General features: G+C 48.4%; 1 protein-coding gene across 4 annotated transcripts; it reads left to right on the forward strand.

The window, feature by feature from the left end:
- Window positions 1–3,365: 3,365 nt before the first annotated feature.
- On the forward strand, window positions 3,366–14,757 carry PLPBP (pyridoxal phosphate binding protein). Of its 4 annotated transcripts, none has more exons than XM_060086054.1 (9): window positions 3,366–3,528; window positions 3,830–3,979; window positions 5,501–5,608; window positions 5,687–5,722; window positions 6,218–6,293; window positions 9,480–9,614; window positions 11,283–11,425; window positions 12,230–12,328; window positions 13,412–14,757. In XM_060086054.1, the coding sequence occupies exons 1-9, from the start codon at window positions 3,430–3,432 to the stop codon at window positions 13,544–13,546; spliced, it is 981 nt and encodes a 326-aa protein (XP_059942037.1). In that variant the 5' UTR covers window positions 3,366–3,429; the 3' UTR covers window positions 13,547–14,757. The 4 variants fall into 4 exon arrangements, with proteins under 4 accessions (XP_059942037.1, XP_059942034.1, XP_059942035.1 ...); XM_060086052.1 differs by having other exon boundaries at window positions 3,444–3,528; window positions 3,728–3,979; XM_060086051.1 differs by lacking the exon at window positions 3,830–3,979 and having other exon boundaries at window positions 3,367–3,528.
- Window positions 14,758–23,213: the final 8,456 nt, after the last annotated feature.

Below are 23,213 nucleotides of genomic sequence, written 5' to 3' on the forward strand. Positions count from 1 at the left end.
TTCTCTACCTGAATTCATTTAAACTGGAACATGGGCATTATTTTTCCATTTCTCTTCAGAGCCAAGTAACCAGGCAACAGTAATTTTTTATTATTTTATCTTTTTTTTTTAATCCCCCTGAAAGAATCACAGTAAACTCAAAAGGAAACTTTTTTATTTTTTTTGGCCGCACCGCGCAGCTTGTGGGATCTTAATTCCCGACAGGGATGAAACCCACGCCCTAGGCAGTGAAAGTGCAGAGTCCTAACCACTGGACCGCCAGGGGATTCCCTAAAGGAAATAATTTTTAAATCCATAAATGTTTTTCTCATAATTCAGGGCCTTAGACTACAGAGGTGAATATTTTAAAAGTTTGATGGCATTTATGGTGAGTAAGTATACTAGATTTTTATAAAATTGTTTATGAAACCGGTTCCTCTGGGTATTTGGCTTTCTCATCTCTTCTTTGTCCTTGCAAACTGTTGGAGCAATTTAAAGACAATTACTAGGGATGAGGTGATTTCAGACTTGCATTTTTCAAGGATTAAGTAGTATGGAAGGATGAAAGGTTAAATTAGATGGTTGATGTCCCAGGAAGAGGAAGAAACTAAAAAAGAAAATAAAGAGGAAAAAGTGGAATCAAACTCATTCAAAAGCACAGCTAAGACGTTAAAAAAAAATTGGAAAATGGGAAATGATAATGAGACTGGGGTCCCCATGATCTTTTTGCCTTTATTTCCATTTTTATAAGGTCATAGAATGTTAGAGATGAAAAGTATCTTAGAAGTGAATCCACAATAAATCCTGTCCTACTCATCTTGGTCTCCCCTGGTTCCTTTACAGAGAAAACGTCTCAATAAATGTGGACTAATGTCAAGGGGCTAGTGTTCACTGAACACTTGCTTTGGGGAGCACTCTGCTAAGTGTGTGTCACATGCTACCTTGATTGATCCTTACTGCAAGTCTGAAGGAGATATTGACGGACTCCATTTTATAAATGAAAAACTGAGACGTTCAGTTACTTGTCCAGGATCACAGTTTAGTGACGAAACCAAGATTCAACTTGTGTCAGTCCTATGCCCACCACCACCCAAACTTGCCACCACTATCCTTATTAACTCGAAAGCTTAAATCACTCTTCCGATACTTTTTGGGGAGCCACACTCACATACACCATTGGGGTGGGGAGGCTGACCTTGTAATTCAAAGAAATGACCTGACCTATTAAATGAAGCTACTTCTACTTATTGACATAGTGAGCTCTCACCTGGATTATACATCCCTTAGTTCTGTTAAGTAGTTATGGTTTTTAAAATGTTGTCTAAATAGCATATCCGTTTAAGTATGTCATGCTCACCCAATCCTTCTGCTATACAGCCCTTCACCATGATCCCCATCACTGTAATCCCTTTGTTCCTTCCACCACTGACTGCCTGCCGGCTAGCGCCTTCCAACCTTGCACCTCTACCACAAGCATCTATTAGTATATTCACACCATGAAGGGCTAGTCTAGTCATTTTTTAATCTTTATCACTTTCGCAGGAGTAGAAATTATCAAGTCCAGAGACATTTTACTTGAACACAATAACTGCAACCCTAGTTTACAGGTAACCCAGTTTTGTGTTCCTGGTAGATGGAAACTTCCCCAAAAGAAGTCCTTGATGACAAAGACCCTAGGTTCTGCTCAAAGTGATTTTCCCAGAGCAGACATGTGAAATTTTATCTCAGTTCCCAGGGTCTGGGAAGACGGTGAGAGAAGAAAGTACGAACGTTGCCCTTTCTTTCCAGAAGGCTCGAAGTAAGCCCAGTCACCTCAAGACAACATGGAGAGCAAACTTTAGCCCTTTCTCCAACGTAATAGCATCTCATTCATGAAGCTGAATTAATGCTTGAGAGTCTTTCAACAGTACAGCAGTACAGCCAATAATGTTTTCCACAACAAAATCCATCTCTACTTGCCTCAGCACCTACCATTTCACCATCCGACTATTAAACTCAGTATTTTACTGCGCTAATCTTTTTATTTATTTATTTATTTTTGGCTGTGTTTGGTCTTCGTTTCTGTGCGAGGGCTTTCTCTAGTTGCGGCAAGCGGGGGCCACTCTTCATCGCGGTGCGCGGGCCTCTCACTACTGCGGCCTCTCTAATTGCCGAGCACAGGCTCCAGACGCGCAGGCTCAGTAGTTGTGGCTCACAGGCCTAATTGCTCCGCGGCATGTGGGATCTTCCCAGACCAGGATTCGAACCCGTGTCCTCTGCATTGGCAGGCAGATTCCCAACCACTGCGCCACCAGGGAAGTCCCTACTGCGCTAATCTTTGTATCATTTGGTTCCTCATCCTGTTTGTGATCTTCACACGGCCCAGAGCTACACACATAGGAGACTCAAGAACTGGGCTGAATGTGTGCGGAGCCCACGCTGGACTGTCTAAAGCTGCCTGTGCTCTCCTCCCAGAAGGCAGCACCTGCCACCGGTGGGGGGACTGAGGTGTGGACAGTCTGAGTTGAGGCTTGTCGTCCAAACTATACACAGGGTTTTGTAAATTAAGTATCAATACAATAAGAATTCAAAGATCTCATTAAGTTTTTCCATTGGTTACATATTGAAACCTTACTCTGGATATACTGGGCTATATAAAATGTTATTTTTTTAATGTGCCTATTAGAAAACTTTAAATTACATTATGTGTCTTACACTGGGGCAGTACTGGGCTAAAGGATGACCAGAGGAAAAAAACCGTACATTTGAATCCTGCCATGTTCTTTGCAGTTTTCTTTTACTTATTTATTTATTTTTGCGGTACGCGGACCTCTCACTGTTGGGGCCTCTCCCGTTGCGGAGCACAGGCTCCGGACGCGCAGGCTCAGCGGCCATAGCTCACGGGCCCAGCCGCTCCGCGGCACGTGGGATCCTCCCGGACCGGGGCACGAACCCGTGTTCCTTGCATCGGCGGCGGACTTGCAACCACTGCGCCACCAGGGAAGCCCTGCAGTTTCCTTTTATATCTCTTAACGGTTCCTCCTGAGAATCATCTGAGATAAAAGGCATGTCTCCCGCCCCAGCAGCTTCTCCTGCTGATCCGCGAGCAAAGGACCCCGGGAAGAGGACCTCGGGCACAGGCCACGTTTTCTCAGTCCCTTCGGTTCCGCGGGGGCGGCAGAGACGGCGGACGCAGAAGGCCCGCCCCGCGGCCCGGGAACTACGCCAGCAGCGCCTCCGCACCCAGGAGCCCCGCCGGGCTTCCGCGGCGACCTTCCCAAGATGGCGCCGCCACGGGGCCGTGGCCGGGGCCGCCGGCCGCACCGTCCCCGTCCCGCCTCGTGCTGACGATTGGCTGAGACGACTCGCTGGTGAGCGGTGATTGGGCACACGGAGACGTGAGCTGGGCGGGACCGGAAGAGGTCTCAGCCTGGGGAGTGGGGGTCCGGGCTGGACGTTAGGCCCTGGGGGATGTGGAGAGCTGGCAGCATGTCCGCGGAGCTGGGGGTCGGCTTCGCCCTGAGGGCGGTGAACGAGCGCGTGCAGCAGGCGGTGACGCGGCGGCCGCGGGTGAGGAAGGGAACCGCGTGGTGACGGTGGGTGGCCGCTTTGAGGTGGCGGGGGTGGGGGTAACACCTGCGTGTGAATGGGTCGTCACAGTGACGCAGAGGGGTCTCCCGGAGGGGCGGGACCAGCCCGCCGCCTTGGCATTGGCGCGGGTTGCAGAGCCCCCAAAAGGCTAGCGAAGGGGCTCTTCTGCTTCCGTCAGGTTTTCTGGAGGTTGGCTTGGTCGGAGCAGAAGGTGTCGGTATCCCGGGAAAATGACCAGTCTCCAGGCAGAGCGATCATTGTCCATCCCGCTTCGTGTTAGGGGTCAGCAGCCTTGGCGGATGGGAGAAGGGCCAGGCCTGTGCCCAGAGGCTGCAGGAGAAGACGTCCACTACCAGAGCAGCCAAAGGAGGCCGGGTCTGCCGGAGATCACGTGTGTGGCAGCGTCTCAGCTAGTAGATGCTCAATAAATGTCAGTCCCCCCACCCCCCTCGCTGGCGCAGGACAGGGTGGATTGGCCCGGCTTGGGAGGGAGGCACCAGAGCTGCACTTGCGCGTTTGGGGCAGGAGGGAATTGACCTCCAATCCCAAGCAGTTTACGGGGAGATTTTTTTTTTTCCTTGTATATATTTCCTCTCCTGTTGGAAGTTCACTAAACCAAAGGTCAATATCTTCCCCCCTCAGTGCAAGTTTAAGCTGAATTGTGTGGAGTGAGACAGGCTTGAATAGAGAGGTCAGAGTTTTCTCTGATCAAGCATTTATGGTGTTAGAGCTCAGAATGCTGGCCTGGAGACAGAAGACCTGTATTAGTGTAGCCTTTACTTGGCTGTTACTTAGACGTTACCTTGAACAAGTCACTTAACTGCTCGGGCTGTCAGTTTCCTCGTATGTACAGGCAATGGAACGCTCTAAGCTCCCTTCCAGCATTAATTTTTTGTGATTCTCCAAGAAAAAGCTAGAGATTCCACTAATAAATAATCACGCTAGGGGGTGCTCCCAGCATAACTCTCAGGCAGATGGGCTGCCTTTTCCACTTTTTTCTCTAGAAACTGTCAATTCATCAGCATAATCCTAGGAGTTATGACATGGTCTCAAAAGGTTGGCAGTGCAGCCCTCAGGAGGAAGGGGAAACTCTTTGCTAATCATTGTAACTTTTCAGGCCCTTTGAGAACTCTGTGATTCTGTAAAAATACCAGAGGGTGATGGGGTACATGAAAACTGAGCCATATGGGGATAGGTGAATCTCTTCCCTGTGTGGATTCGGTTACAGTAGAGTCCAGGGAAGCCGTGCTCTTTATGTAACGGCCATGACAGGAGGGTCAGATAGGTCTAATCCTGAGTCCAGAGCCTTCTGTGTCCTTGCCTTAGTTCTACCGCTGGTTCTTGATTAGATTGTACAATAAGTTACAGAGTTGCCCTAAGCAGGCAGCTTTTGAGAGTGCCTGTGGGCAATATTGATAATTACACCAGGACCCAGATGAGTTTCCAAGACTGTTGACCTCGGGATTTCAGAAGCCAGAAGTGGCCTCCCTTCTAGTCAGAGAGCATTGCCTTCTCTTGACAAAGTGATTCTTAAACCTCCAACCTTGGCATGCAAGAGACTCATCCGGAGAGCTTGATTTAAAGGAGATTCTCAGACTCCAGACTGAGATTCAGATCCAGTGGGTCTGGAGCAGGACCCAGGGGATGCTGATACTGTCGGTCAAAGACCAGGCTTTACGGAAATCCTTCTCTTACTTAGCTGCCCAGCTCTCCTGAGAGGTCTTCTGCTATCTAGCAGAAGGTAGCTAGCGTATTAGAGTTAGATGCCACGCATACAAAAGACATTTGATCAACATCATTTGATACTGATCTCCCTGCAGTATTGGAAAAATGGATCTTCCAGAATGCCAAGTTAAAGATCTCTGCCAGTCTCTTCTACAGGATGTCCTACAGGGCTTATTGGGATAATATTCCCAACCATTGATTCATCTGGGTCTTTTCCTCTTGGCAGGAACTCCCAGCCATCCAGCCCCGGCTAGTAGCGGTCAGCAAAACCAAACCTGCAGACATGGTGATCGAGGCCTACAGTCACGGGCAGCGCACTTTCGGGGAGAACTATGTAAGAGCCCTTTTCCACACTGCCCTCGGAAGAGTCACGCATGCCAGGCTTCTGACTTGTTCTGTTTCTACCCTCTAGGTTCAGGAACTGCTTGAAAAAGCATCAAATCCTAAAGTAAGTGGAATCTGAATTCTTTAGTTTGGATCTCAGTCTTGGCTGTTCGGTTGAAAATTAGACCCACGTCGGTGGTTGAGTTTTAGAGCAGGAGGTCGGGCTGGCGGTAGAAATGTCTGTGTTCACCTTGAGCCCTAAACATTTCTCATCTAGATTTTCTTTCTTTCTTAAGACCATAGTTTTCTCCTTTGTGGCTTTTTGAAAATGGTGATTTTTAGGAGCTTGCTGTAATCTTGGATCCTTTTGAGATTTGAAAGCTTTAATCAGTTCATTCTTAATGGGCAATATCTGAAAGGAGAGAGTTGATGGGAACAAGGAAGAGAAATGGAACAGAAGCCTTCAGTTTTTCTCTAAGGATCCTTAGGAGCCTGACTGAAGATGATAGTAGTGGTTTATTGCATAGAGGGGAAAGGTCAGAAGGCAGCGTGCAAGGTATGTGGGCGTGCAAGGCCTCCGCACAGTGTAAGTCAAACACGGTCACCTCTTTCTCTTCAGATTCTGTCTTCGTGTCCTGAGATCAAATGGCACTTCATTGGCCATCTACAGAAACAAAATGTCAACAAGTTGATGGGTAAGATAAAACTCTAAATACGAAGACACAATTTTTTCGTCATTGTATCACTTACAGTACCTTCTGTGGAAGAGAGAAGACTTTAGAGTATTCCTGATTCACCATTTGTGCTTTGGAGTTTCTTTTGGGAAAGAAATCTTAGTTCTTTTTTCAGTTTTTTTTTTTTTCAGTTGAAGTATAGTTGATTTACGGTGTTGTGCCCATCTCTGCTGTACAGCAAAGTGACTCGGTTATGCACATATATGCATTCTCTTTTTATATTCTTTTCCATTACGGTTTATCACAGGATGTTGAATATAGTTCCCTGTGCTGTTCAGTAGGACCTTGTTGTTTATCCATTCTCTATATAACAGTTTGCATCTACTAACCCCAGACTCCCAGTCTGTCCCTCTCCCTCCCCCTCCCCCTTGGCAACCACAAGTCTGTTCTCTGTGTCTGTGAGTCTGTTTCTGTTTTATAGATAGGTTCATTTGTGCCATATTTTAGATTCTACATATAAGTGATATCATATGGTATTTGTCTTCCTCTTTCTGACTTACTTCACTTAGCATGATCATCTCTAGTTGCATCCATGTTGCCGCAAAGGGCATTAGGAAATCTTTGTTCTTGATATAAGGGAAAACATCATGTAAGAAAAGAATGAACTCACAATTGACTGGGTAATATATACTTGGAAACCTACCTTACCTCACATTAGGTATTTTTTGGTGGTCTTCGAAATAAATTATAAGGAATTAATAAAGTCCATAACATTTTTCAGCTGGCAAAGGAGACACTTTTGTCCTTTTCCCTTTAAATGAAAGGCTACAGTAAATAAAATGCAATAATATACAATACTACAAGTAAAGTATATAATAATAAAATACAATATACAGTAACATACAGTAAATAAAGTAAAATTAAGAATTAACTATAGAAAGACTTAACTGCGTGAAAATGACAGGTGGAGGTCTTCCTGAATAACTGAATACTTATTTCTCTCAAGGTGTCAAAATTAAAGTAACCTGTATTTATTTTTTATTTTTTATTTATTTATTTATTTTTGTATTTATTTTTTAAAACAGCCTTATTGAAGTATAATTGACATACAATAAATTGCACATATTTGATTTGATAAGTTTTGACATATGTTTGCACTTATGAAACCATCACAACAATCATGGTCTTAAACATATTCAGAATGGCCATCATCAAAAATTATACAAATAATAAATGCTGGAGAGGGTGTGGAGAAAAGGGAACCCTCCTGCACTGTTGATGGGAATGTAAATTGATACAGCCACTGTGGAGAACAGGATGGAGATTCCTTAAACTAAAAATAGAACTGACATATGATCCAGCAATCCCACTCCTGCGCATATATCCAGAAAAGATGAAAACTCTAATTTGAAAAGATACAAGCACCCCAGTATTCATAGCAGCACTGTTTACAATAGCCAAAACATGGAAGCATCCTGAGTGTCCATCAACAGATGAATGGATAAAGAAGATGTGGTACCTATATACAATGGAATATTACTCAGCCATAAAAATGAATGAAATTCTGCCATTTGCAGCAACATAGATGGACCTAGAGATTATCATACTAAGTGAAGTAAGGCTGAGAAAGACAAATATATGCTATCACTTATATGTGGAATCTAAAAAAAAAAAAAAAGGTACAAAATGAACTTATTTACAAAACAGCATCAGATTCACAGACAGGAAACAAACTTATGGTTACCAAAGGGGAAAGGGGTGGGGGGAGGGATAAATCAGGACTGTGGGATTAACAGATACACACCACTATGTATAAAATAGATAAACAACAAAGGTCCTACTGCATAGCACAGGGAACTATATTCAGTATCTTGTAATAACTTTTATGGGAAAAGAATCAGAATATATGTAACTGAATCACTTTGCTCTATACCTGAAACTAACACAATATTGTAAATCAACTATACATCAATTTAAAAAGAAGAATGCAAATAAAGTGATTAGCATATTACCTGGGGATTTCAGTGTTTAATAAAAGTAAGCTGCTGATGTTGCTTCTGTCTTGTTGTTTTTTATCTGAGGCAAGACTAAATGCATCTTTGGGAAAGAAGTTGGTTTTGATGACAGCTAAGTGTCTCCCTTAGCTGTCAGTGGTCATCCTGATGTCCTTGTTGAATAAGAGCATCCCCATCCCAGGAAGTTTAAAGACATGGAGGTGTCAGGCCCAGGGAGCACTTCAGCTTTCACTGTTGAACCTTCCCTTATTGTCATCTTGGCCTCTTTCTCTCAGTTTGAACTGAGATTTAATCAGATCAAGCCTGCCAGTCATAATCTCTACAATTATCAGCTTCTTTTTTTCCCACTGTTTATTGTTTTTTTAATTTTTCTTTTTTTTTATTGAAGTGTGGTTGATTTTCTTTTTTTAAAATATTTATTTATTTATTTTTGGCTGCATCAGGTCTTAGTTGCAGTGTGTGGGCTTCTCTCTAGTTGTGGCGCTCAGGCTCCAGAGCGCGTGGGCTCTGTAGTTGCAGCACGCAGGCTCTCTAGTTGTGGTGCACGGGCTCAGTAATTGCGGCGTGTGGGCTTAGTTGCCCCACGGCATGTGGTATCTTAGTTCCCTAACCAGGGATCGAACTCGCGTCCCCTGCATTGGAAGGTGGATTCTTAACCACTGGACCACCAGGGAAGTCCCTAAGTATAGTTGATTTTCAGTGTTGTGTTAGTTTCAGGTGTAAAGTGAAGTGATTAAGATAGATAGATAGATAGATAGATAGAGAGATAGATTCTTTTTCAGATTCTTTTCCCATATAGGTTATTGCAAAATGTTGAGTGTAGTTCCTTGTGCTATACAGTAGGTCCTTGTTGGTTATCTGTTTTATATATAGTAGTGTGTATATATTACTCCCAAACTCCTAATTTATAAACTATCAGCTTCTTGAAGCTTATGGATGGATACGTGTGCTGCCTGATTGTAGCATGTCATCACCTCCCTTTCTTTATTCATGTTTTCCGATTAGACAGCAGTGGGCTGACATTCAAACTTAATATCTAGTAAACTGTCACGTAAGTCTTAGCAGAACTGAGACTTACTGTCCTTTTCTTTTCCTGGGAAATTATTTTCCTGTCTACCCAGAAAAGCTTTGTGGTGTGTTGCTTGCTGCGGTCAGGTGAGTGAAGAATGACCTGGCCTCTTTCTCATTACAGCTGTCCCCAATCTCTTCATGCTGGAAACAGTGGATTCTGTGAAGCTGGCAGACAAAGTGAACAGCGCGTGGCAGAAAAAAGGTTCTCCCGAAAGGTTAAAGGTTATGGTCCAGATCAACACCAGCGGAGAGGAGAGTAAGTGACCAGACCTGGACTGCAGACTTTTCTCCCCTTAGGATGGTTGTACCTCAGGAAGAATGGCAGGCCTAGGCATCTGATACCTAAGGTTACAGAAAGAAGTCACAGGCCTTTAAAGAAACTGTTGTATGTAGGGTCTCGGCACAGTGACATCCAGACCTGTCCACGTGTAATTCTTTATACATCGTGGTTTGTTATTTCTTAATTTTTGAGGAGGTGGGCAAGGGGAATCGAGAAGGGCATTGTGACTTTCATCCTGAAAATTCTCAGAGGTCACCATCCCTCCTGAAAGAGATTGCAGTTTTACATGTATAATACTTCTCAGGACCTAACAAAACTGTTTAATGTTACATTAGGAGAAAATCGAAGAAATATCACTGTGAGTACCAATCAGTGAATATGTTTATGGGGCTTGGGTTAACAATGTAAAATAGTAAACCGAACCTGGGCTCTGAAATCAGACAGACCTGGAGTCTGAGCTCCACCACTTGCAGCGTTGTAACCTTGAGTAAGGTACCTGACCTCTCTGCACTTCACTGCCTTATCTGGCAGTGCAAGCAGGGCAGTACTCCCAAGGGTGTTGTGAGGCTTGAACGTGGAAATGGAGGTAAAGCTGTTGCTATAGAGTCCTGAGCGTCTTACCTGTTAGCTGTTTGTTAAGAATAAGTGTTTACAGACCAGTCATTTGCCTACAAAGCTGAGGCTGAAGGAACAAGCATGGGGCCTGGAAACGGTGGATTCAGGAGTCAGGCTACCTGGATCCACATCCCAGTTCCACATTTCCTGGTTGTGTGACCTTGGGAAAGGTACTTGGTCTCCCAGTGCCTCAGTCTCCTCCTCTTTAGAATGGAGAAAGTAAGAGTACTTACTTCATCCAGTTACTGCATTAAATGAAAAGCTCTAAGGACTTGGCACATGTGCCTGGCACAGAAGTGTTCAGTAAATTTTAACAATTATCATTATATGTACATGTACCTAGATTCTACATTACATTATCAATATAGGTAAATCTGAAATTGACTCCAGATCAAGTCTGTTACATCATTTCTTGATCAGTGGCTATCATTTGCCCTAATTAAAGATTGGTGGATTGTTAGCATCTCCATTTGTTAACTTAGAGAAGGACAGTATCCATCCTTATAACTGTATAACAAATAATCATTTGCTGCAGATTCCTCCTCTGGTTGTTAATTCGCAAGTTCAGTTAAATTTTGCAAGTTATCGTCAAAACTATGCAATATATACTTCATTTTTTATTTTTTTACAATTCTACTAATAAATTAATAAAACGGTAGAAATACCAGATTTGGAAAAATAATTCTCAGGTTAATCTGGCATTTTGGCGATGGGAATCTTCTTGGTGTGTCAAGAAAAGCAGTGTTCTTTCTTTTCCTTCTACTCTAGCTGTTCTCAGATGCTGAGGTAGAATAAAGAGAATCCAGTTTAGAGCTTGAGAAACTCAGAACCAGGTCAGAAGGGGAGTAACACACACGGAGACCTCAGTGTAAAGTCACTCTCTCGGTCTTGAGGACAAGTTCTTCCAAGAAGTCCTCTTGTCTGAGAGCCACCCCCTCTGTCATAAGGAAGGGATGAGAAGGGGGCTCTCCTCTGGCTTCTTGGAACATCTTGGTGTGTTCTGTGTGTCTTCTGTTTCTTTTTGTGGAGGCAAACACGGCCTGCCCCCTGCAGAGACGGTGGCCGTGGTGGAACACGTGAACGCCAAGTGCCCCAGCCTGGAGTTCGTGGGGCTGATGACCATCGGCAGCTTAGGGCACGACCTTAGTCAAGGACCAAACCCAGACTTCCAGGTACTCGGGGCCCGGGGTGGGGCGCTGCTCACGTGCTGAGCAAGCATCCGGGGAGGTGCTGGAGCAGGGCTGGCTGCTGCCGTCAACTCCACAGACATCCCGGACGTTGCCTGTCATGTTATATTATTACCCTCTTCTGGCACTCTCCTCATACGGGACACAGAACAGGTCCCCAAACCTCCACAGACCCTTCTTGGCTCACTTTGAACCTGCCTGACACAGTCTTTAGAGAAAATGAGCTCTGACTTCCTCCCCAACGACTGACAGCTTTCTTGAAAAGGAGGAGCATTTGCTAAAAAAAATAAAAAATAAAAAAAAAAATAACCCTTTCAGTAACTTCTGGCAATTTTTTTTAAACATTTTTTTTCTATCCTTTTAAAAAATTGTCTTTTATTTATTTATTTTTGGCTGCATTGGGCCTTCGTTGCTGCGCGCAGGCTTTCTCTAGTTGTGGCGAGCGGGGGCTACTCTTCATTGCGGTGCGCGGGCTTCTCATTGCGGTGGCTTCTCTTGTTGTGGAGCACGGGCTCTAGGCTCACGGGCTTCAGTAGTTGTGGCGCGCGGGCTTAGTTGCTCCATGGCACGTGGGATCCTCCCGGACCAGGGATCGAACCCGTGTCCCCTGCATTGGCAGGCGGATTCTTAACCTCTGCGCCACCAGGGAAGTCCACTTCTGGCAATTTTCACAGGCCTTGAAACCATGAGGAATAAAGAATCTCTGTCAGAGATGTTGAGATTTAGCCGCTTTCAGGCATCCTCAGAGAAGGCAGGGATAAATGGATGTCACACTCGTCTCTCTGTCAGGTGTTACTGTCCCTCCGGGAGGAGCTGTGCAGGAAGCTGAGCATTCCTACCGACCAGGTGGAGCTGAGCATGGGCATGTCCGTGGACTTCCAGCATGCGGTGAGTGTCCTCCCCAGTGCCCTCGGGTGCCTCAGGTTCGGGTCCAAAGGGCCCCAGCAAGAATGTGTTTTTGCTACAGAAAATACCTCATTGTAGCGTTAGGGCGCCCAGGAGTGCTGGTTCTCACCTATACTAACATCCCCAGCCCCTTCTTTTTTGAAATGAAGTGTATAGAAATTATAGCCCCACACATAATTTTTTAAATTAATTCCCTAAGTGGAATCTAAAGGAAAATAAGAAGACATTAAACTACAACTTCTTCGGGGCTTCCCTGGTGGCGCAGTGGTTAAGAGTCCGCCTGCCGATGCAGGGGATACGGGTTCGTGCCCCGGTCCGGGAAGATCCCACATGCCGCGGGGCGGCTGGGCCCATGAGCCACGGCCGCTGAGCCTGCGCGTCCGGAGCCTGTGCTCCGCAATGGGAGAGGCCACAGCAGTGAGAGGCCCGCGTACCGCAAAAAAAAAAAAAAACTACAGCTTCTTAAAAAGGCATTTCACTGTGTTCATGCTTGGGCGTGGTTACATGACAGTAAGTCATGACGAAGTAGTACGATGCCTCATCATACGTGTAGATGCACCATGATGGTAGCAGCTCTCAGTATGTTCTCATAGGTGTGCTGTGTTAACAACTCACATCCGTGACCTTCTGGGGCAGTGAATAACTTGATAAAGTGTTCCAAAAATCACACTCTAAACCCTCCTCCAGGTATACAGTAGTAGCTCTTGTGGAAAATAGAATATACTAAAACAATGCAAAAAACTTTGTGTTTATAAGTAAAATGGAATTAGATCCTGTGCTCAGGAGGATCTAAGCCACGCCACATAGCTTGCGACATCTTAGTCCCCTGAGCAGGGATCGAACCCGTGCCCCCTGCAGTGGAAGTACGGAGTCCTAACCGCTGGACCACCAGGGAAGTCCCCTTACTTATTTCTTAAACACCCTCTCCTGGTGAACCACTGCCCCATAGTCCTCTGCAGGTGCGTCATCGTTGTCCTTCCGAGAAGCCCCTCAAATGCGGCGCAGCTTCCGCGTCTGCCGCGTTTCATTATTTTAAACTCAGCCCTCGGTTCTCCTTTCCCACAGATTGAAGTGGGATCTACGAATGTCCGAATAGGAAGCACCATTTTTGGAGAGCGAGATTACTCCAAGAAAGCTGCCCCGGACAAGCCTGCAGCAGAGCTGAAGGCCCCGGCAGCAGAGGTGGCCCGGGCACATTGAGCAGCGGCCCAGCCCAAGGGCCGGGTCCAGGAAGACTAACTATGCACTACTCTGGCCTTTCACTTCCACGTGCCCCACGTCACAGCACGACCACACCCTCCTCGGGACCTGGAGAGAGCACGCCGATGATTATGTGCGTCGATGGAAACCATCTGACTTAGTGTCTGACACAGGAAGCTCACTTCAAGCAGTGACTTTGGATTGGATTGGAGGAATCCAGACTTTTCTGCAGAACAGGTACCTGGGCACTAGTCAGGAGTTGAGTTCAGGCTTGAACATGGCCCAGGAGCACCAACCAACCCATGAATGCCTTTCCCAGGTTACAACTTGGTGGCTAATGCCTTTAATCACCAAAGTCAGAGGGATTCCCACTTGTCACCACTTCAATAGAAAGTTCCCTGTTACCAACTTCGTACAAACCCCACTGAGCAGCCATCTCTGCTACTCCGGAGCAGCATGGTTTCTGCCCCCAGTCTCCACCCGACCCAGTAAACGTTGGTCTCCACTCTGGAATGGCAGTACAGGTGACTTCGGGACCTGCCTTGAGTTAGTCCTCCAGACCCACATTGTGGCTGATGAGAGCTGTGTCCTCGGCCACCGTGTGGTGCTGACCCCGAAAATTACAGGGCAACTAACATAAGCGGTCCTTGGGCCTTTCTAACATCCTCCTCCAGAGACAGGACTTTGAGCTTTTGCCCTGGGCCCTACGGTGATGACCATCAAATGATACGATTGTTCCGCCACCATAGTCCCCATTATGATGATTTCTTATCTCATAGCTCCCCAGATATGAAAGATTCCCTGAAAGCCAGTTCAGGCTCACAGTTTCAACAAACCCTGGCTTTGAGGTTCCTGTTCCTGGGAGCACTTTTTAGGCATATTTATAGCCTCCCCTCACAACCATGTTTATAAAGGCAGAATTTTGCAAGTCTTGACGTTAATAGAGTAGCTAGCTCTTCAAAACCCAGAAAGCACAATTCTCGGACAGTCACAACAGACAGCTGTAGTCTGGGTCGTTGTTTTCTAGGTGGCTTTTTCTTACTTATTCAAGCCCCAGTCTTTAATTTTATGAAACAACTTCCATTAAGCTCCTGCCGAAATGAAATTTTGTAAAACTTAAACCATTACGATTCCTGTACTGTTGCAATCAAAGCTATAGTGTGATATTTCAGTCTATTAAATAAAAATGTGAGTTTGAATTATGCCATCTATGCCAGTTACAAAGCGATTAAAAGATTTATTTTCTACATCTGGTGTAGTGAGTGAGTATAACAGGAGGGGGGCCTTGGACCCGATAGGAAGCCACTGTGCCCGTCACTGGCATCGTACAGCTTTGGAGAAGGGCTTCCTGTGGGTCACAGATACAGCCAAAGCCAGACTGCGGATGAAAGAGGGATTCTGAACTCCTAAGAGCAAGAAAGTGAAATGTTGGCATTTCAGGAACTGCAAGAATAAAGAGGTTGCCTCTTGCTGTAAGAAACTCTTAAAACTGCCTCTAGATGGCGACATTGGCTAACCTGAGGGGCAAGCTTTGGCGCGCCACCGTCCCCAGACTACTCTGGAAGAGGCTGTCACCCAAAGTCTCACCCCTTTTTTTTTTTTTTCAAATTTGCCTGGGAGGAGGTACAGGGTAGGGGGCCCCGGAGCCCAGGATTGCGCCCCGCCCACTGCTCACAGCATCCACCACCTCCTCCAGGCTGCCCTCCGGGTTCTCCAGTCAGACGCTGCCGCCCGTCACCCCTTCTTTTAAGGCAGAAACAGAAGGCAGGGAGGACACGATTCTCCCAAGTGATGTGGCCGACTCTTGCAGAGCCACAAGGTTCTTCCAGATACTGCATTTCTTTTCGAACTCTGCTGAGGGTCCTGTGGGTGACTGTGGAACCTTTGGGTGAGAAACGGGTCTGAGCAAGAGAGCCCTCTGGCTTGTGCCTGGAAATCAAGAACAACGAAGGAGGGGAGCCCGGAGAGACGGACTCAAACCCAGATCAGGAAGGGAAACCAAAGTATGTCTGTCCGGTGTGCCCACCACAGGCCGGGACCTTTTGCAGAGAGAAAACAGAGCAAAGTTGTGACTTTGTCTTTGGTTACACGGGCCGGGCATGAGTACTCACAGATTTGCATCAAAGCCGTGACAGTATCCACAGCAGGTTTCCTGACTGACAACAGCACTCTGTCCTGGGTCGGACCCACCCAGGCAGCCTGTCTCTGTGACGATCCTGTCAACCTCCGGCCCTGCTCTGCCGGGTGCCAGACACTCAGAGGCTCCCAGTAATCCATCAGGGCTCTGTCCTCTGGAAGTTCCTCACAGAGTCATTGCATCTCTTAACAAAGCAACCTCCTAGTAGTCAAACTGCACTCCTCTCCCCCCTTTTTTAATCATTCATGGCACATAAAGCACCATCCCCTACATCCGCTCGTATTGCCCTCACGGCAGCTGGTAGGGTGATTTAGGCTGCTGGGCGGCGTCCCTTCGCAGACGGCACAGAGGCCCAGAGGAGGTTCAGTGTGCTCCTCGCCTGAGGTCAGAGTGGGTTGGTGGCAGGACAAGAAATAAACTCAAGACCTTTGATTCCTGTTCCAGAGCTTGGTCACCACACCACACCACATTGGTCTCTTCTGTTGTCTCAGGCTTTAATAGTTAGTAAGCGGCATATTCTTAGATTTATAAGCTTCATTTAGTTTAGGGTTTTTTTGGTTTTTGGTTTTGGTTTTGGTTTTGGGTTTTTGGGGGGTTTTTTTGCTTTTTTGCTTTTTTCTCAGCAGTGCCACACAGCTTGCGGGATCTTAGTTCGCTGACCAGGGATCGAACCCGGGCCACCACTGGACCGCCAGGGAACTCCCTATAAGCTTCATTTAAAAGAATCTTCTTACCATGATAGAAATGTATGTTTTCCAGCCTGCAGTCGTTGTTGAGAACTGACACATCTTGATGCAGAACAAACTTTGAAACCACAAGTAGAGGGGATGAGAAGGAAGGAGAGAATTAAACGCAGCCTGAGTGGAATCAGCCTTCCCCTTCTTTTACCCTATTTCCCCCCCAACAGATTCAAACTGTGCCACAGGCTGCAGGGCTCAGGGTGTGCCGGACTGTGTCCTCCTGCCCCCAGGCTAGATGGGCGGTGAATTGTGTTCCCCAAGGCTGGGCCAGGAGGAAGGAGGTCAAATGGGACGTTCTGAAAATCCAAGACATCTAGTTCTTCAGACAAGAAATGGCCCTGGGCTTCCCACCACAGCACTGGAGGAGGAAGGCCTCGCCCCCTGTCCCTGGAGGGCTTCTATGAGGATGGATGTGCAGTGGTGCAATTGAACTGATTTGCTCCGGGAACTGCGGCTGTCTTTACCATGAAATCAGTTGAAGGCTATTACATCAGCCTCGTGACTAAGAGCGAAAGAATCCAGCCGTCCACGAGACGTTTTACTAATCTGCTCCCCCCTCAAGAAGCTTGTTTGAGGTAAAGAGAGGGTCCTTCTTTCCCACCCACGTTGCTCCCACCACATCCAGCAGCACCCAACCTGCACCCAGTTTGTAGATACTTGGGCTGCGTGTGGCTGAGAAGCTATTCACAAGGTAGAGTTCTCCTAGAAGCACCTCAAGGTCCCAGGGGACCTCAGAACACTCTTTTTTCTATCAACTGCAGCACAGTGAGCTGACATGGCACGCAGGGAGGACAGAGGTGAGGGGTGTTTTCGGCAACATTCTTGTATTTAAAATGAACACAAGCTCCGGCTCCTGATTTGAGACCACAAAGGAGCAGAAGGCATCCTTGGAGTGCCGATGGCCTTCTAGAAGGTTCTTTCCGTGAGCTGGCTTACTGCGCTCCTGCTGGCGCTCCCCTACCCCTGCACCAGCAGAGGCACGCCGCTCCCCAGCTTCAGAGCTAAGCTTGACCCAGCTGCCAATCTCCAAAATAAAATCAATGTGTGACCTTATTCACCAGCTGTACCGAAGAAACTAACTCAAACTAGGGCCAACTTTGAAGCCAAAAAGGGAAGATGAGAAGTTGGGAGAGAGAGAGAGAAAGAGGAGGGGGGAAGAAAAAACTTGGCTGGACATGAAAGGTGTCTTGTCTGTCTGTTCCCCATTAGGCGCAATTCTCTTGCAATCTGCAGCCTCGACATAATTCTCTTGACCAGAAACTCTCCAGAGAGATAGTGTCAGAAGGAAAAACAAACAGAATAGCGTCTCTGACAGCAAAGTCACTTAAAAACCTATTTGGGGGTGGGGATAGGGGGAGAGATGTCAGCTCTTAGGAGAGGGCGCTCCTCAGCAGGCCACATGCGGAGGACCACTCGCCCTGGGACAGACAGGCACAGGAGGGGGTGCCCAGGAGAGAGCTGGTGGGGAAGCGAAACCCCAAGGCCTCTGCCCTCCCAGCCCCTCTGACGCCACACGACCCACCTTGCCTGGATTTCTCAACTGTGCACTCAACACAAAACCCCACGGTGCTGGGCTTTGCACAGCCTGCGTTGCATTGAGGGGACTTCAGAAGGATTACCTTGGGAAAAAGTGGTCCCAATTTGTCCTAACTCCACTTCTTGTTTCTGACTGCCACTAGCAGCCAAAGGCCGAGAACCCAGCTATCCCTATAAGCTGGCAGCCAGCTACCCAGGCTGCAAGGCCTGTCCCCCCCAACCCCCTTCGACCTGCCTTTGAGCAAAGCCTTCACGTGTTCAGAGCCCACCCTTGCCTGCAGGAGCCTGGGGGTTAGGATTCTGGAGTCGGGGCGCAGAGCGGGAGAGGGCACAGTTCTGCACTCAAGTTTCTGGGGCAGGCATCCTGTTACAGGAGAGGGCTTTTACATATATATATATATATAAGGAAGAAAAACTAATAAGAGGAAAAAAATAAGAGCTTTCCCCTGCCTTTCGGACTTGTTTATTGCTGGGATATCTGATTTCAGCAGAGGAAGCCGGCACTGAAGCAAGGTTTTTATTGGCCGTGAGCAAGAGGCATTCAGGGTTTGCCTTTGATTCGGCTTCTCCAGAACTGGAGGTACAGAAGAGCCCTTGCTGCTTTGATGGAGCAGCTCCATACTTCGGGGTCCCCCCAACTCCCTATTTCTGCAGTAGCAACAAAAATGCCCTTTGGAGGACGACGGTGGAGCGAGGGGGACCCAGAGTGGAAGGTGGCCTCGTGCACATTTCAGAAGAGAGAGCAAAATAGGGGACAAAGGTTTAAAAAGTTCTGAAATTGGCTCCAGGGCTGTGCTCTCTGCCCCCCTTCCCCCAAGTGGGGACCTGGAGGAGGGAAGGTCTGGTTTGCATGAAAGCTCAGTGTCTCTAGCTGACGGGGCTAGGCAGGCTGCTCGGAGGGCCAGGCCTGATGGTTTCAATGTGTGGGGAAGATACAGCCAGATCTGCAGAGGGGGCCCTGCCAGCGGCACTCCTCAGCTGGGCTGGCAGGCTCTAGGGAGGGGCTGGCCAGCTGGGCCACAGGCCCTCGGGGCTGCTGCCGATCCCCCAGGGCTCTCCACAGACACCTTTGTGCCCAGACGGCAGCCGTTTGGTGTCTGGAGCTCCAGCCACATTGATCTACCCTCCGGAGCTGGCTTCCTGCCTCCTGCTGGCTTCCAAAGGGGGCACCTCCTCCCTCACAGAAAGAGGGGGTGTTCCTCCATTGGGGGGCCTCTGGGTGAGCCCAGCCCGGTCATTCTCTCCCTTTCTTCCTCCCTGCATCCTACATCTGTCTTTCCCCCGGATCCCCCCGCCCACCTTTCCCCCACAAACCACTGGTGATGGGAAGGACCCCGAAACTGAGGACTCTTGAGGGTCTTCGCTTTACTGCTTTAGCCATCCACGGGCAGGAGCTTGCTGCTCCGGGTAACGGGACTTTGGGGCCCGCGCGGATGGTGGAGGGCGGCCCCTCTGGCGGGAAGAGGCTTCTGCCCGGGTATGACCCGCTTCCCTTTCCAGATCTGCGACCAGAAGGTCCACAGGAGAGCCTCCCCGGGCCTCACAGCATCTGTGCGTGCCTGTGTGACGGGTCGAGGGCCTGTCTCCATCACTGAGCACGTGGCCCAGCCGAGGTGGGCGCCGTCCCCGGCGCGCTCCGCTCACCTGTGAGGTCCAGGCCCGCTTTGGCAGCCGCTGTGCCGTTTGGCGCTCTGAACTGAGGCCCAGGGCCTCCCTCTGGCAGGGGGTGGGGAAGCGGGAACAGGGCTCTCACTGTGTCCGCTGCAAGGAACCCGGCCATCAAAAGGATTTTATGCAGTGAGTTTGGGAACATACTCCCAGGGAGAGGAGCTGCCGGAAGACGTGCAGAGGAACCACGCTGGGGCCGGGGAGTTGTGGGCGCACGCACACGCACGCACGCACGCACACGCACGCACGCACACGCATGGCCACGAGGCTTGCTCCAAGATTGACACCCGTCTGTCTGTGTCTGAATCCCAAATCTGGTCCTCGCCAGCCAAATTCCCGTGGGCCAAAGACTAATCCCCTTGGCGCCTTGGTTCCCTCGTCTGTAAATAGGGCCTCATGGTGTCCTTGTGACCGAACCTGGCACAGCGTAGGCGCTCAGGAGGCATCAGGGACCAGCACTGGACCCAGCCGGCTGGGCTTTGCCGTCTGTTGCAATCTCCACGGAGCATCGGGGCAGAACGCTGATGGACGGAGCAGATAAGGACTGTCGGGAAAACTGCCTCCTCCCTTCAGAAATGAAACACGAGCCTCTGAGGCCGAGGAGGAAGGGGACCCTCCGACAGGCAATTAAAGCTCGGAGAGGCCGGCAAGCTTCCCTCATGGGTCTCTCACCAAGTCCTGCGGACATAAAGAGGCTGGATGGGGGCACTGGGAAGGCCGGCTTCCCTTCACAGGCTGGCCGAGCGCGGACACCCAAGCCTCCCTTCCAGTCCCCCTAGCTTGAAAGGAAAGACCCAGCTGGAGACTGGGGCACAAAAACAGCAGAACCAGCCCAGAGTGAAACCAAAACTAGACACTGGGTCTCTCACTCTGGGCGCCGAGGCCCTAGCCACGCACCCTCTCTCTCTGAGTGCAGCCCCTGGACAGGAGGCCCAGAGCGAGGGTCCTGCTACTGCATGTCTCCCCTCCACCCCCATGGGCCTTGCAGGGCCCCAAGGCAGCCTGACAGGTCTTAGAGAACAGAGCCCACCTCCCGCAAAGAAGCCTGACCTTGGCCTTCCAGGGAGAAAGAGAGATTGTATGTACAAAGAGGACAGGAGAGGAAAGGAGAAAGAAAAGCACAGAGAGGGGGAAAGAAGCAGAGGGAGGTGACAAGACAAACGGCGAAGGGCCGGCTCCAGAGCCCCCAGCCCCTGCCCCACGACGGGCCAGCCAGGCACCAAGAGGACAGCTGCCGCAGGGAACTGGGGTTCCATGCAAAGACTGAGTTTTCCAGCAAACTGGAAATCCACTCTGCCAGGCTGTGTGTGAGTAACGTTTCTCTGAGGCTCCCCTGTGACTGGAGGGGCTTCCCACGTGCTGCAAGCGGCGGGGAGTGACCCTTGGGAAGGGGGAAGTAGTTTTGGGAGAGGGCAACAGTGGCCCAGAGCCTCAGACGTGGGAATCCAAGGGCAGACACTGGGTGGGGAAGCTCCTGACAGCTGGCTTTGCAAACCCATGGTCACGCAGGGATGCTCTCCCAGGTCCGAGGCCTCCTGCCCCAGCTGCTCCTACAAAGAGCAGAGAGCTAAAAGCAGGACTGGGTAACAGCTGCCTCTGGCAGCAGGACTGGAAAGAGGCCCTTGCTTCTCATTATAAGCTCTTCCGTGCTATTTCATTTTTTCACCATATGCGTGTATCCCTTTGATAAAAATAATTTTTGTAAATAGTGGTGAGGGCTGGAAGCAGGCTCAGCTCTAGACAAATGCTTGAGGTTTGCCTTGACCTCAGGCTCCCTGCCTCACGCTTTGCAGAGGGAGAGCCTCCACCTGTCCTAGCGCCCCAGGGTGACCCCAAACACTCCAGGCTAGTATGGGTCGTCCTCCACCTCTCCAGCCACCCAGAATAATGCCCGCGACCTCCTCCAGCAGCTTTTGGCTCCTCTTCTGTTTTCTTCAGCGCCGCTTCAGGTGTCCCTGAGGTGTGATGGGCACAGATGTGTGAGCCTCGGTGCTGGGGCGGGGAGACCAGAGACTGACACCCATGCAACTCATCCACCACAGCGCACGGGAGCAGGTGCGGCAGGTGCAGTGAGAGGGACGTCCGGAGAGCCGGGGCTCAGCTAGGCTGCTCCAGTGAGCGTCCCTGTTACAGCACAGAAAGGAAGAAGACCAGCAAGCCCTCCTGCCACACACACACACACACACACACACACTCTCTCTCTCTCTCTCTCTCTCTCTTTCTCTCTTCTTTTGGCCAGAGCTGCTTCTCCTCCCTCCAGGGCCTGAATACTCTGACCCCAGTGGGGCTCAGGGAGAGGGGTGCTGGCCTGCAACTGGGCCCCATCCTCTCGGCTGCCTCTGGAAAGAAAAGGCTATGGATGGAGCAGAACAGAAGCAAGAATAACTACAGTTCTGCAGCCTATGAGAGGAAAACCACATTCACAGAAAGACAAAAGGAAACGGCAGAGGACTGTGTACCAGATGAAGGACCAAGATAAAGCCCCAGAAAAACAACTACATGAAGTGGAGATAGGAAACCTTCCAGAAAAAGACTTCAGAATAACGATGGTGAAGATGATCCAGGACCTCGGAAAAAGAATGGAGGCAAAGATCGAGAAGATGCAAGAAATGTTCAACAAAGACCTAGAAGAATTAAAGAACAAACACCTAGAAGAATTAAAGAACAAACAGGTGAGCAATACAGCAACTGAAATGAAAAGTACACTAGAAGGAATCAATAGCAGAATAACTGAGGCAGAAGAACAGATAAGTGACCTGGAAGACAGAATGGTGGAATTCACGGCCACAGAACAGAATAAAGAAAAAAGAATGAAAAGAAATGAAGACAGCCTAAGAGACCTCTGGGACAACATTAAACGCAACAACATTTGCATGATAGGGGTCCCAGAAGGAGAAAAGAGAAAGGACCCGAGAAAATATTTGAAGAGATTATAGTTGAAAACTTCCCTAACATGGGAAAAGAAATAGCCACCCAAATCCAGGAAGTGCAGAGTCCCAGGCAGGATAAACCCAAGGAGAAACACACCAAGACACATAGTAATCAAATTGACAACAATTAAAGACAAAGAAAAATTATTGAAAGCCACAAGGGAAAAACAACAAATAACATACAAGAGAATTCCCATAAGGTTAACAGCTGATTTCTCAGCAGAAACTCTACAAGCCAGAAGGGAGTGGTATGATATACTTAAAGTGATGAAAGGGAAGAACCTACAAACAAGATTACTCTACCCAGCAAGGATCTCATTCAGATTTGACGGACAAATCAAAAGCTCTACAAACAAGCAAAAGCTAAGAGAATTCAGCACCACCAAACCAGCACTACAACAAATGCTAAAGGAACTTCTCTAAGTGGGAAACACAAGAGAAGAAAAGGACCTACAAAAACAAACCCATAACAATTAAGAAAATGGTAATAGGAACACACATATCGATAATTACCTTAAACGTGAATGGATTAAATGCTCCAACCAAAAGACACAGGCTCGCTGAATGGATACAAAAACAAGAGCCATATATATGCTGTCTACAAGAGACCCACTTCAGACCTACGGACACATGCAGACTGAAAGTGAGGGGATGGA

Source organism: Mesoplodon densirostris, chromosome 20, assembly GCF_025265405.1.
Source record: "Mesoplodon densirostris isolate mMesDen1 chromosome 20, mMesDen1 primary haplotype, whole genome shotgun sequence".
Taxonomy (NCBI): Eukaryota; Metazoa; Chordata; class Mammalia; order Artiodactyla; family Ziphiidae; genus Mesoplodon; species Mesoplodon densirostris.

Excerpts from the sequence above, each read along its gene's own strand:
- PLPBP (XM_060086054.1), top strand. The coding sequence starts at position 3,430 with ATGTGGAGAGCTGGCAGCATGTCCGCGGAGCTGGGGGTCGGCTTCGCC. Across the intron at positions 3,529-3,829 it reads CGGTGACGCGGCGGCCGCGG|GGGTCAGCAGCCTTGGCGGA; the intron begins GTGAGGAAGGGA and ends GCTTCGTGTTAG. Across the intron at positions 12,329-13,411 it reads CCGTGGACTTCCAGCATGCG|ATTGAAGTGGGATCTACGAA; the intron begins GTGAGTGTCCTC and ends CCTTTCCCACAG.